Source organism: Camelus ferus, chromosome 1 (genome assembly GCF_009834535.1).
Source record: "Camelus ferus isolate YT-003-E chromosome 1, BCGSAC_Cfer_1.0, whole genome shotgun sequence".
Taxonomy (NCBI): Eukaryota; Metazoa; Chordata; class Mammalia; order Artiodactyla; family Camelidae; genus Camelus; species Camelus ferus.
The window spans coordinates 110,687,364-110,701,124 of NC_045696.1; the positions used below are offsets into that span (position 1 = coordinate 110,687,364).

A 13,761-nucleotide genomic window follows, 5' to 3' on the forward strand; every position below is an offset into this window, starting at 1 on the left:
TGTTTTTCCTCTTTGATGAACTACTTTGCCTTGCATATACTGGGATTTCAAAAGCTAGATGAATTAAAAAAAATACCTCTCTGTTGAAGAGTATTTCCGTATTTGCCCTTTTATAAATTCAATACTAAAAAGTTGTGGATTTTCCGAGTCACAAACCAATGCAAATACCTAAGGAAAACAAAAACTAAATTCAATGAAAGATGTTTAGTTTTATGGTATTTCCTTAGAAAAATTACATACCATCATTTAGCTGACAAAAGTAGTTTAAAATGTAACTTGTTTATAATATCAGAATTTAAGAGCTTTTTAAAAGTCTCATTCAAATTTTCATATAATTACTGAATAAAAAGTTTCATTCATTGTATATTTGAACAAAAATTTTGTAACATTCATTGTTCTAAGATCAATAAATACAATAATGTGAAGAATTAAATACAGATTCTTTGTTTCCCATTCCTTAGGCATGAAAAATATTAAAACAAAGAATACTATTCTAATTTATCAATAGGAAGAAATCTCATTTAACGTAATATTGCTGAAACTTACTTCTCCTAATGGCTTCAATGTTGCAATATTATAGGTTGCTGGATCACGTTCTACTAAACATGTTTCTGTAAGTGCTAGAATTCTTTTTACAGGTTCCTTCAAACAAAATTGATACGTATTAAAAAGTTATTGAAGAAAAATGTCAGAATTAGATGAACAACTTTTTTATTTTTAACACATGGATCTTACCGAATGTCTAGGTGATATTTTTTGGACTACAAACTCTGCTAAAGATGTGATGGATTCATCAGTGCTGTATTTCCCAAAGCGAAGATTCAAATATTGCTCAAATTCTAAAGGTTCTTTTCTGATCCGCAATGAAATACCTATGTAGTTGCCAGCATGATCTATCGCACTTTTGATAATTTCTTCTCTTTGCTCTGATGCAAATAAATGCTGCACAAATTTTGAAATTTACAAAGTCAGGGTTGAAATAACTAAAATGTGACCATATTGAATCAACTCACAGTAAAGAGACTGAAGGAGCAATTCTAGTTAAAAAAAAAAAAGAAGGTAGATCTTATCAGAAGTAAATTAGTAGTGTATGTGGCTGAAACACTATTTCTAAATTAAAATCACAAAGTCTGGGATAGCAAGCCTTGCAAATAATCACTGAATGGAAATTAACTCATAACTTCTCAGAGTCTGGTTCTCATTACTGTGTGGAAACAGCACTCTGGGGCTTCCAAGAGAGGCCCCAAGGGCCCCAGCCAAGTCCAGTTAGGGTGGTAGGTACTATGTGGGCAGGATTCCCAGTTTCAACTAAGGTAGTTCTGACTTCATCTGTTTTTATACAGTGAGCTTTTTTTACAAGATTACCTTGAGGAACATTTCAATGTTTACAAGTCATTTGCCTATGAATATTACAAACCAACCTCCAGGAGTGTATCCACAAAGGTTAAGGATGAGGTATTGGTACTTGCATTTGGTACCTGGAAGCCAGAAATGCTTACTGTCCTGCAAAGGGCAGGGCAGGAGAGTCCCACACAAGAAAAAACTGTCATACCTGTCATACCTGTCATAAACTGTCACACCTAGAATGCCATTAGCACCTCTGCTGAGAAACACTGAATCAGATCTTGATTTTATTCTCAGCAGCTTACTGTCATCACTATGTATGCAGAAGGTACCAGGTTTGTTGAATTAATCCATCATGGTTTCATATCTGTAGTGAATTGACTCATTTTAGCTAGTGTCTTTTTAAAGGCAGAGAGTATGCTTATAAAGTGAGATGATTATTAAAACTGCTTGATGCCATCAAGCAATAAAAAATGTTAGCAACTGAGGAGTATCACAATTCTCAGCCTTAATGTTTTACCTTATGCACTGTAAGGCTTGGCTGAAGTACTGCGAAAAAGTTACTCTGTTAAGGTCTGTGAGGCCATATTCCTGTAATTAAGTATGATTTCCACCAAAGGGTTAATCATAGATTTCCACCACCCAGGGAAGAGACAAACCTTTGGACACCACTATGAAAGCAGGCTTTAGGCTGATTTAGGGTGGGAGAAAGAACAGATTTTCTCTTTGGGCCTTCATCTTTTGGGGCTAGACTCAGAGGCTGCAAAATATCTACATGTGTATTCCTGGATGAGGGACACTGGGATGGTACCCATCATCACCTGGGTAAAGAGAGAAATCTAGGTTGGGAAAAGGCCTATAACTTTGAAGAGCTAAAATATTTTGTAGTCAGATTATTCATACCCCGCATCATTCTTTTTGCTTCCCTTTTGCTGCCCTCTAGCTCCTTGTAAGACTAAAAGACTTGCCTTGGCTCTGCTACTCAGGTATGGATAATTTATCTACAGAACAATTAATCTTGCAATAGTGTTCCCAGGAAATTAAGGTAGCTACAGGATTTAAAATTCTCAAGGAGAAAGGATTCTTGAGAGTAAGTTCAGCTGAGTCTCTTCATGTGGACACACTCATGCTCATCTTTGAGATGTGGGGTTTAATTAAGGAAGGCAAGATGTTCCTCGTAAAAATAAAAGATGATCACCATCTACAGCTCAACTTCTATGCCAATTAACAAACAGGGTCCCAGCATCTTAAGTGGCTTCTGCTGTACCCCACAATTTCCATATAATTCAGAATTTCAAGACAAAAACATGCAATGAATTCCAAATTTGAAGTTGCAATGAATATGCAGATTTCTGGGCAAAGGAAAGACGACTATTTAAAAAAAAGATTTTAAATTACTTTTTCAAAGAAAGCTTTCATGTAAGACATTAATACTAACAAAAATAAAACCGTAACTACCACTTATTAAATATTAAGCCACACACTGTGCTAATAAGCATTTTATAATTACCTCACCCATTCCAAAACAAAAACAAAAACCCTATTTCATGCATGGTACTCTCCTCATTTTAGAGACCTGCAAATTGAGATTCAAGCTCAGGTCTCTGATACCAAAGCCTGCACTCTTAATACCAAACTTCCTCCCAGAGGACTCACAAGACATTTCAAAATGAGGTGTAAAAACTGTGCTTTCCTTCAAATGGTTGTGTCCCTTTTCAAAAACACTACTTACCAATCTACTAAATCCTCCATAAAGTATACAAAACCCTCCTTGATAATCAGAGAGATCTACAAAACCTTCAATATTTCTATAGTCGTAGGAACAGAGGACTCTGTTGGTTGCAGGATTGATTTGGTCAAAGCCTCCTGGAGTTACTTCCAAAATGACAGGTTTTCTTACATCACTCCAGTGATGCTTATAGCAATTATATCTCTAGGGAGAGAGAGAGAATAATACTTTTAGATTCTAGATATTTTAGATTCATATTTAAATTTACCATAAGATATAGTTACATTTAATGTATCAGTCACTGCTGAAACAACCAAAAAGCTAAACAATGTTATAAATATTTAGAGCTACTATCCAAGTTGTTAAAAACATTTTTATTTTAGCCATTTGGAGGTTTGTGTTTATTCAATTAAGAATGTTCACACTGTCTGAAGACAGTATATCTTTTTTAAATTAACAAAGTTTTGGGGGGAAGGGTACATTTTGGTGGTAGAGTGCGTGCTTAGCACGTACGAGGTCCTGGTCAAACTCCAGTATCTTCATTAAAAATAAATAAATAAATAAATAAATAAACAAACAAACAACAAACAAACAAACAAACAAACTGAATCTCCCCACCCCAATAAACAAATAAATAAGATAAATTAACAAAGGTTTGGGTTACAATATTTTGGGAAATAATTTTAAGTTACACATATGCAAATCCATAAAAAAATTTTTTTAAAGGCAAATCCTAAATACATGTGTTGTCCTGAGTTTTATTAGGGAAAAGATTTCAACTTTCGTTGATGGATCCTTTTAATCAAGTTAGCTATGGAAAAGAGCTAAGGTCACATCAGGACTGCTACAGTCTTCAATTTAAACAACCCAAGCCATTTCAGTACATTAATGTAGAGTTTCTTTCTATACATACCAAAAAACTGAAGCCTCAGTTTGACCCTAGGTTTTTCTAATCACACCAATGGAAAGTTATCTTTAGAAATTTGATTACTTGCATTTACAAGTAAAGTTCCATTTAGATAATACTCCTTTGTAAATTAAAGTATTAGTATTAAAAGTAATTACAATGGTCAACATCCATTTACTACTCAGTTTTATTCCTAAAAAGAAAAAAAAATGTTTAGTTCAGGCTGCTAACTAAAATGATGTGTACAGAATAATTTAAAATAAAGGCAAAAGGAAGCAAGAAAAAATAAAGATAACAAAATGTCAGATATGAAATGAACACTTCCTTGTCCACCGAAAAAGTCCAAAAGTTTTCTCATCATCAATATGAAAAGAAACACATGGTCAGTTATATAATTCTTAAGGTAAAAATAAATTGGATGTTGCTGAAGAGTACTATCTCTAATACTGAAATAAGAGATTCTTGTAAGTGTTCAGAAAGACACTAAGGCATTAAACAAAAAACACCTCCACTAACACTCCAACACTGAACCAGCAATGAGCTCCATTAAGATCGTACCACGTCAATCCTCTCAGCACTGCGGACCTACAGCATCATGCACATTATGGTTTCATTAAAGGAATGCTGCAGAAAGACAAAGGGCCTGCATTAACACAAGAGCATATTTAGAGCTTTGATTCTAAATTAAAGGATGGAGCAGTGCCACACCCCTAAAGCAGGAGTCGGGGGGATAGAAGGGAAGCCATAAAAATGGTGCCTTCCCCAGCTATGCCTGTTTATATGCCCCTAGCCCACTCTGCAGGCTATTTCCCATTCCTCCCAGCTGATAACCACCTGTGAAGTAATTAAGATTTGCCAATGGAGACACATCGCTGTCCTTCAGGATCGTGGGTGCCGCCGAGACAGACGTGCAAGACCCTGATTTAGAGTGCAACTAGGGGGAATGGGGGGCCCGAGGCCAAAATCAACTTATGTAAGAGTGCTGCCCTTCAGACAACCCTCTAGGGACACTGCTTCCACCACAAAGCTCTGAAAAGTTTTAAATTGTTGAAGTTAACTGATACAAAGAGGAGCTTATAAGCAAAATCTGTAAGTATGCTTTTGGAAGCTGTTGTTTTCCAAACAGAAGAGAGATACAGAAAACTCAGCCATTAACAAAAAATAATTAAAATAAGCATACCAAATTATGATTTATAGAAAATCTGACTATGGCTTATCAGGATAAGAATCAAGCAGTTCACCAAATGCCATTAAGCTATTTTAAATGGCTCCTGGGCAACCAGCCAATTGCTCGAGTTGAGATCAGTGAGGCTTCTGGGATACTAAAACAAGGAGCAGAACGTCCACAGAGAGGATGAGGGCTTCAACAAGACAGGGGCTCGGCGCTGCCAGCATATCAGAATTCAGTTCCTGCCTTTCGTCAGAAGCTAGGGTTCTGGACAATGCGATGAGTCTAAGCATTACTCTGTGTACCACCCCCCTGCCCCCATTATAAAAGCAACACCCTCTCATGGAAAGAAAGAAATTGATGAAATCAAGGGAATGAAAAAAGCAACAACTCCCATTTCCCCTCCCCAGAAGGTCTTGATCTAGTTTAAATGCTGCTGTGACATGACTAGAGAAGGCTTGGGCAAGTTGATTCTAAAAAGCAACCATGACGTCCTCAAAGCTGTCAGCGCACCAGGCAAAGCTTCATCACTGGCCAGATCCAGTGCAAGAACACACAAAGAGACAGTATCAATACACAAACCTTCTTAAAACTTTGTAATGCTTCTGAAATAGGAACCTCATACACCAAGCAACGACTGCATGTTCCAACAAGTATTATTAGCAGTGTGAAGCTTCTGCTACTGTTCGTAATACTGAATAAAGATTACCTAAATGATTTAAGTATTATTTTCAATGCTCCAGAGTTCTGCCTGAAGATTTTTTCCCCAACTATCAGCACTAACAGTCTTTAGTCTAATTACTCATATTTGAGTTTCCTGTTAAACTACATTCATCTATCACATGGCATCAGGAGACGTTAGAATTGTTTTTTCCCTCTTTAGCTTTGCCATAAAAGGAACACAGAGATCATGGAAGGATTTCTAAAGGCAACATTTGAACAAATAAAAATTGATATTAATAAAGTTAAATACTTGCCCTTCCTGTTATTTTTCCTTCTGAAAAATCAGTTCTAAATCTCTGAAAGAGAAAAACATAAACATAGTTTAACAACAGACTGGTAAGGAAGACTCACAGTTCAGTACTGTCTATTCAAAGTAAGTAAAATCCCAACTTGGTAACCTTGAAATAAAAGGTTATAGTTTAAGGATATTCAATAAGAAGTATATGGCATTTTATTGAAAAACAGGAATAAATTAGACATACAACTGCTTTGCCATGTATAATGCATTTTAAAAGACTAAAAACTAGGAAATACAAAGCATTTTACAGAATTTCAGTAAGAAAAAAGTAGAAGTTTCAAAGTGCCAAGTTAAAGGTCAAGAAGAAAAAAATAAGCACACTAGGAACAGGGGCTTAGAACATTAATATCTGTACTTTAATGTAACTGTTTCAATAAAAAAGAGAAGAGATAAATTAAGTGTATTAACATGGAACAATTCTTACCAATGCTTCTGTAAGAAGTTCTGTTCTGTGCTCTGTAGAAAATTTTAATGTTTCTGACTTTTTTCCACTGCCTTTACGAAATGTGAGGTTGAACTCTGTTCCTTGCCCTTTTCCAACAGGGCTGATGCTGCAAATGTCTCCATAAGGCCACTAACAATAAGAAAGGAATTCTTTCATCTGGTGTTACAATATATGAACAGCAACACTTATATTGACTACTTTACTTTCATAATCACTGATTAAATGAGAAAATTTTACAAAACAGTAATGAAGTCTAGAAAATGTTTTTAATTGCGTTAATTCTGTAACACAAACTCTTTTAAACATTTTCAGTCATCAGAAGACAATTTTAAAAAGTCCTGTCTTGGGGGAAGGGTATAGCTCAGTGGTAGAGTGTGCGCTTAGCATGCACAAGGTCCTGGGTTCGATCCCCAGTACCTCCACTAATAAATAAATAAACCTAATTACCCCCTAAAAAAAAAACAAAAACAAATTAAAACCAAAGTCCTATCTGTATTCCAGTTTCAATGATTACTGACATTAATCCAAAGCAATTAAAATACACAGACATGAAAAGAAGTGGGGAATAACATTTTATGATTACCTACAAATCTGTAAGAAACAACAAAAAAGGTTATCTACAAAACATGCCTAATTTAGAATTAAAGTAAACCAGAATATATTTAAAAATGTTCACTTATCCATGTTCAGATTAATCTTGCCTTTATAAACAGTAACTGTACTTTCACGACAAATATTTTCCAACTAGTCACTTGTGACTTATGCATCCCTGTATTATAGTAACAAAACTGCCTTTAAAATTATAAAGAACTAATTTACAAATTTTACATTAAAAATATGGCTAAACTCAATAGTAAGATATCAAAACGTTTATACCCTTTAGAGCCTAGAAAAAAGCACACACATGCCCCCTTTATTTATTTATGTTTGGTCCTGAACATTGAGAATTATATAAGTATATTAATCTTTTTCAGATTTGACATTTCTAACCTAAATACTGATTTCAGGCCAGTCATAACTTGGCTTTTAAAACTCAGAGTTCAAACAAACACCTAATAGCTTCTAAGATGATTACCTGATTTGTTACTTCTAAGGTATTGGGATTATATGTAGTAACTGCATGGGTTCCAACTGAAAAGACACGCTTATACCTACAAAGGAAGACAAGTATTTAAATTTAGTCCTAAATAAAAGAAACATTTTATAAGAAAATACATGTAACACAAAAGGAACATTTCAACCAATAAACTGAAATGTATTGACTGATTGATGGTAACTAAATATAGCTTAGTTTTATATTCTCACATTTTTAATGTTCTACTGGTAATAAAACCCATCCACCACCCATTTTGCTGTGAAAGCATAATAAAATCCTTAAATAGAAAAGTATGACATATACAAACAACCTTGTGTTGTTAGTGTACATGAAGTTAGCAAAGCACTGCCAGAGGATGCCAAAAGATTCTAAATGGGAAAACTTTATTAAAAAAAAAAAAAAAGTCACTGTACACTATGAATTCTTTCAAAATATCCTTTCAACAAGACCATGATGCAATGAAGGAAAAGCTATGGCCTACAACTGGTCCGTCACAGTCCTATTCTGGAATTTAAATTTCTATTTAAGCAGCTACCTACTAAATGTTGCAATTTTATAGAAATAGGAAGCCTACACCACAGACAAGCAATTTTCACTTCTCATTTCACTTTCTTCACTTAAAGCAACAAATATATCTAAAGGAGAAAAACCATTTGGAAATCAGTAATCCTTCAGAAGAGGGAAGAATTCATAATAATAAAAGTGGAAATTGAGTTAGAAAAACTTATCTAAAAGTGAAGAATTAAACTGAAAAAATGAATAGGAAAATTAAAATTAAAATATTTGGAAATAAAATAATAAAATAGATCTAAAAACAAACAAAATTAAGAATGAAAGAATTTATAACCATAGATATAGAAGAAATAAAAAATAATACATGTAAGTTTACACTGATAAATTTGAAAATTAAGAATAAGTCAACCACTATATAGAAGAATTTAAGAAAGCTGCAAAGAATTACATCTTACAAAAGCACCAAGTTCAAACAAGGAGATGAAACCTTAAAAGAACAAATAAACCCCATGCTTCTTAAATTGTTCCAGAAAAGACTAAGGACAGCGTCTCACTTCTTTCACTGACTCTAAACTCCAGGAAGACAATACAAAAAAAGGGGAAAAAAAATACACAAATCTATTTTTTAAATAAATACTAGCAGTAAGAATCAAATGGCATACTTAAAAGTAATACAGCATGACTAAAGATGGTTCATTTTAGGAAAACAGAATTTAATATTATAAAAAGCTATTTATTGAAATATCTATCTGTATTTTATTAAGAGTTTTTTTTTTTTAGTAAAAGATTTTTAATTATCAAAAATGGATGTTAAGTACAATCAGAAGCCTTTTTGATATCTATGGAAAATATCATTTTGTTTCTGCTTTAAATCACCAACACAGTAAGAATAATTACCTTAAACCGACAGCCATTATCTGACTCAATGGTAACACAGTAGGAGTATTCCCATCAAGATCAAGAGAGCTCTTTCACATTTTAATTTCCCTGTTACTCACTTTTTTCTAATCAGTCTATTATATAATAAAAATGACAAAATTTCTATTTTGGGGAAAAATGATAGATCTTATTAAACTTTACCATATATTCATACAAAAAAGTATTGCTATATTACAATTTCCCCCTCTAATTTCATATGTCTAAAGTGGAGTGGGAAACTATCTAAAAAATGAGAGCCCTTCTTTCTAACATAAAAACATTCATCTGCTACTTTCTAAACTGGAGCGAGAGTTGAGGGACTGGTTAAGTGGATGAGGATTTACACAGTTAGAAAGTCTCAAAACCTCAGAGGCTTAATCAATTAATGGGAACAAAGGAAAACAAATAAAATTTTCCTAAATCAAGTATCTGCCTTAGAAGACTGCACAATGAAATCAAATTTATGAGAGAAATGTGAATTCACAAATTCTAACTTCAGAATCACCTTGAGAGTCAAACACGCCCATTTTTATAATCCTGAAATAAAACTACAGAATTTGTTTATTTTACTCTAGAAGCAAAAGCATAAGAATTAAATGCCTGCAATGTCCCAAATGTCAACTGATGTTGCACATTCAAAAAATCTTATTAGAGGATCTCAGTCAAGAAAATACCCCTTTCAATTCTACACTTACCTCCTCCACACAACTAAGCCCTCTCTTAACATTTTTCTCATGTATCTTTTTCATCCTGATTAGTGCTGTGCAAGAGGACTTTCCAAAATGATGGAAACATTCTATACCTACACTATCCAATAAGGTAGCTACTGAGCACTTGAAATGTGGCTAATGAGCAACTGAATTTTAAATTTTATTTAAAGAGTCACACATGGTTAGTGGCTAGCTACCTTAGAGAAAGCATATCCTAGATTCTGCAGCAAAAGGTCCCTGCAGTGAGGTGCCAACAAGGCCCAAAATACTGCCATGACTGGTAAACTTGGAGCTATCTTGCAGATACTGAGCTCTAAAGCCTCCCTAGGAAGAGAGTTATAAGAAAATTCTTAGGAGAATTCCATTCCACTTTCCTCTTTCCCTTCCCTTCTTCGAAGCGTTCCCCGTGCTGCTCTCCTCTGCAATGGCTGCTGTGCTTCCCTTTAAGGTTAGGGCAAATACTTGTAGGTCATTTAAAAACCTTCCCAAGCAGCCCTAAACCTTCAAAGATTACCTAAAAATCCCCTTGGATATAAGATTTAGAGATTAAAATCTAAATGAGCTTACATGTGTGGTATGTTAGTCATACTTGCAATTTTAGATTCTTTTCCCTTAAATTTTACATTTACTGAGTTGCTAGTGTCCTAAGTTGAAAAGAAAAAAGATTTCAGAAATTCAAGGAGGTACTTGTCTTCTTATCTTTGAAACTCTAACTCCTAGCACAGTACTCAGCACTGCATACAGCAGGTGCTCAGTAAATGTTTATCAAATAGCTAAAAACAGACCAATCTATCCAATAACAAGTCAACATGCATTCAAATCTGACCTAGCTTACCCTCGCTTTTAAAAGAAACTATCAATCAGACAGCAATTAATACCACATCAGTTTTTTTTCTTCATGACCACTCTAACACCAGGAAAAGACTAAGTTTATGTCTTCATGAAGAAAATACTCACATTTTATTCACTATCTACAAAGAAATTGCCATTTTTAAATTACAATAATTTAATTTGCAATTCTATGAGTATGAGATAAATTTGTTGGCTAATTCTTAAAAATTATCATACTAAAAAACAAGTGCTTATTGCAAAAATAAAGCTACATAAAATCAAACTACAAAAGGAATAAAGACTTAAGTAGACAAAATGAAAAATTTATGACAGATGACTCCATATATATGATATGAAGAAATGTAAAAACAAACACCCTTCCTCCCAGCTGAGAAATTAATATTCATTATTGACTGTATTTACTGCACTTGTTTCCTTTTCTTCAGAAACTAAACTTACACACATCGTTAAATGCCTATAGGGAGTAGGCGTTTCTTCCACTTCTTAGGTTTTCACCATTCACAGATTTATTCTAATGTGATAGCCTATTAAGAAATGACTTACATTACCCATTAACTTGAGGTCACTTAGAATCAGGAAACTAAAGTTACTCAAATAAATTAGAAAGTGTTTGAGGCAACTAACTGCCTTATCTACGGGGCATTTTGCACTCACAGCAACCAGTGATAAAGAATTGGGCGATAAGAACAAGAAAAAGACGTTGTGCTAATAATGGTCGTGCTGATGAAGATAAGAAAGACCGTCTGAGAGTGCAGCAAGGCCACTGAAGCAAAAGCTGAGGATCTACTTCAGTTTTGGAGAGGTGATGTTCAGACTTTTGAACAGACTAAATTTGCATTAACTTACATGAAAACAAACACACTCCTGTATTATTTTAATTCCTGAAAATAAAAATGTTATGCCATTCTTAAACTTTCTCGTCCTTATGGATATTGCTTTCTTCTTTGAAACAACTTTTTATAATATGATTTTTTTCATCTGGCAACTTTTTTTTTCATGGAAGAAAAAACTAACATGTCAGATCAGAAACTGCATATTAAGTATTGCTATGGATTGACCTAATATTAAAGAAGCACGTAAGAGTGTGCTGTGTTCCATGATATGGCAGTGAATAAAGAATCCCTTAAGGACACAGTTTCCTCTGGAAAGGCATTTTATTTGCTATTTAGTTAACTTAATTCAGACATCTGAAATAAACTTCAAAGTACTAAGAGTTAATATACTTGTCAGTCATTGTTTGAAAGTTTATTTCAGACTTGAATACTCTTAACTAGCTTGTATCAACTAGGCATGTACAGTAGTATCAATAGAAAGAGACAATACAAAGCCACTGTCCACCATCAAAGTGTCATACATACTCTTCCGCACAGAAATGCGTATTCTTCAGTTCTCTCAAAATAGAGAAAATTCAATGCTACTTTCTTTTTGTAAAGTACAGAAAAAGCTTGCATTTATTATAAAATAATGGTTCTCAAATTTATTGTGATCAAAAACCTTTGTGCATTACTTTTAAGATTAAGATCCTCAGTCCTTTCAAGTGAATAGTCTATGCAACAGGCCTCAAATAATCCAAATCAGAGTTGGAAGACAGCTTTCAATTTATCCTGTCTAGTTCTCGTAACATACTGCTTGAGCCCTTACGGTACCCTGGGTAAAGGTGGCTACTTTTAATTGTTCACTGCTGGTACAAAGGAACAAACTACTCTTCCCTAAAAGTAATTCTACTCATTTCCCAGTACTGCAGATATTGGCCATTGTGCCTTAGTTCTAAGTCAAACATACACTTCCCCACAAACTTCTCCCTCTGGTCCAAGTTGTCTTTCAGCTTCACACAAAGCATACCTAATTTGTCTGCCTATCAGACTTTCAATCTGAATTCTCTCCTGGGTTGAACACCTGGTTCCTTCAACCTTTTAAAAATAAGATTTGGCCACCAATTTCTAGAAGCCTTTAGGATTCTCACAGAATCAAGGGTTTTTCCTTTTATTATTAAAAGCTTGAGAATCTAAACTAAATTTTAGTCCACCAAATAATGTAATCAGGGATAACTGAAGTATAAGGCTTCTCAAAGAGTTAAGAGATTAACGGTAAGCATTGCTAAAGAAGGCACTACAGTTTGGTGGTTAAGCCCTTAAACCCACTAGTTCTGGACTCACACTGCCTGGGTTCAAATACTGTCTGAACTATTCACTGTTTATGCATTCTCTGATAACTTGCTTAACTGCTCTAAGCTTCGGTTTCCTCATTTGAAACGTGGATATATACGCATACTTACCTCATAATGTGAGAATTAGATAATTCATGTAAAGTGCTTATCACTTACTGTTTATAATTAATAAATGTTATTTTTATTGCTATTATTCTGCTGAGAAAATCTCCCACTTCTCTGAGAGGAAATAAAGGGCATCTCATGAAATATATTTTAAGGATTTAAATTCCATGACGCAGGGTCCATATTTTTTCCAGTTCAGATGGGGCTTTCTTTTCAAGACTTTTTTTTTTTTAAGAGCACTTTTAGGTTCCCAGTAATATTAAGCAGAAGGTACAGACATCTCACATACACTCCCTGTCCTCACCTATGCACAACCTCCCCCATTATCAACATCCTCCACCAGAGGGATACATCTGTTACAACTGCGGAACCTACACTGACTTTCACTATCCAGCAAAGCCCACAGTTTACATTAGAGTTCATTCTTGGTGTCCTACTTTCTATGGGTTTGGACAAATGTAAGGACATGTATCCATCAATACAGTATCACAGAGTAGTTTCACTGTCCTAAAAATCCACTGTGTTCTGCCTATTTACCCCTCCCTCCCCATTAAATCTTGAAAGCCACTGATCTTTTTACTGTCTCCAAAGTTCTGCCTTTTCCACAATGTCATATTAGTTGTCATACAGCATATAGCCTTTTCAGACTGGCTTCCTTCACTCAGTAATATGCATTTAAGTTTCCTTCATATCTTTTCATGACCTGATGGTTCAATTCTTTTTAGCACTCAATAATATTCATTGTCTGCGTGCATGTACTAGTTTATTTACTCATTCACCTACTGA

The 13,761-nt window shown here is 34.4% G+C and overlaps 1 protein-coding gene across 3 annotated transcripts in view; it reads right to left on the minus strand.

Moving 5' to 3' along the window:
- Positions 1–13,761, minus strand: part of DNAJC13 (DnaJ heat shock protein family (Hsp40) member C13) — a 106,767-nt gene that overhangs the window by 74,929 nt on the left and 18,077 nt on the right. For all 3 annotated transcript variants that reach the window (XM_032488325.1, XM_006176287.3, XM_014552018.2), the window contains 7 exons: positions 7,690–7,765; positions 6,594–6,743; positions 6,126–6,167; positions 3,077–3,277; positions 736–942; positions 547–642; positions 77–168 (listed from right to left, as the gene is read on the minus strand). In XM_032488325.1, coding sequence (XP_032344216.1) covers positions 77–168; positions 547–642; positions 736–942; positions 3,077–3,277; positions 6,126–6,167; positions 6,594–6,743; positions 7,690–7,765 — 864 coding nt within the window. The remainder of the gene's footprint in view (positions 1–76; positions 169–546; positions 643–735; positions 943–3,076; positions 3,278–6,125; positions 6,168–6,593; positions 6,744–7,689; positions 7,766–13,761) is intronic.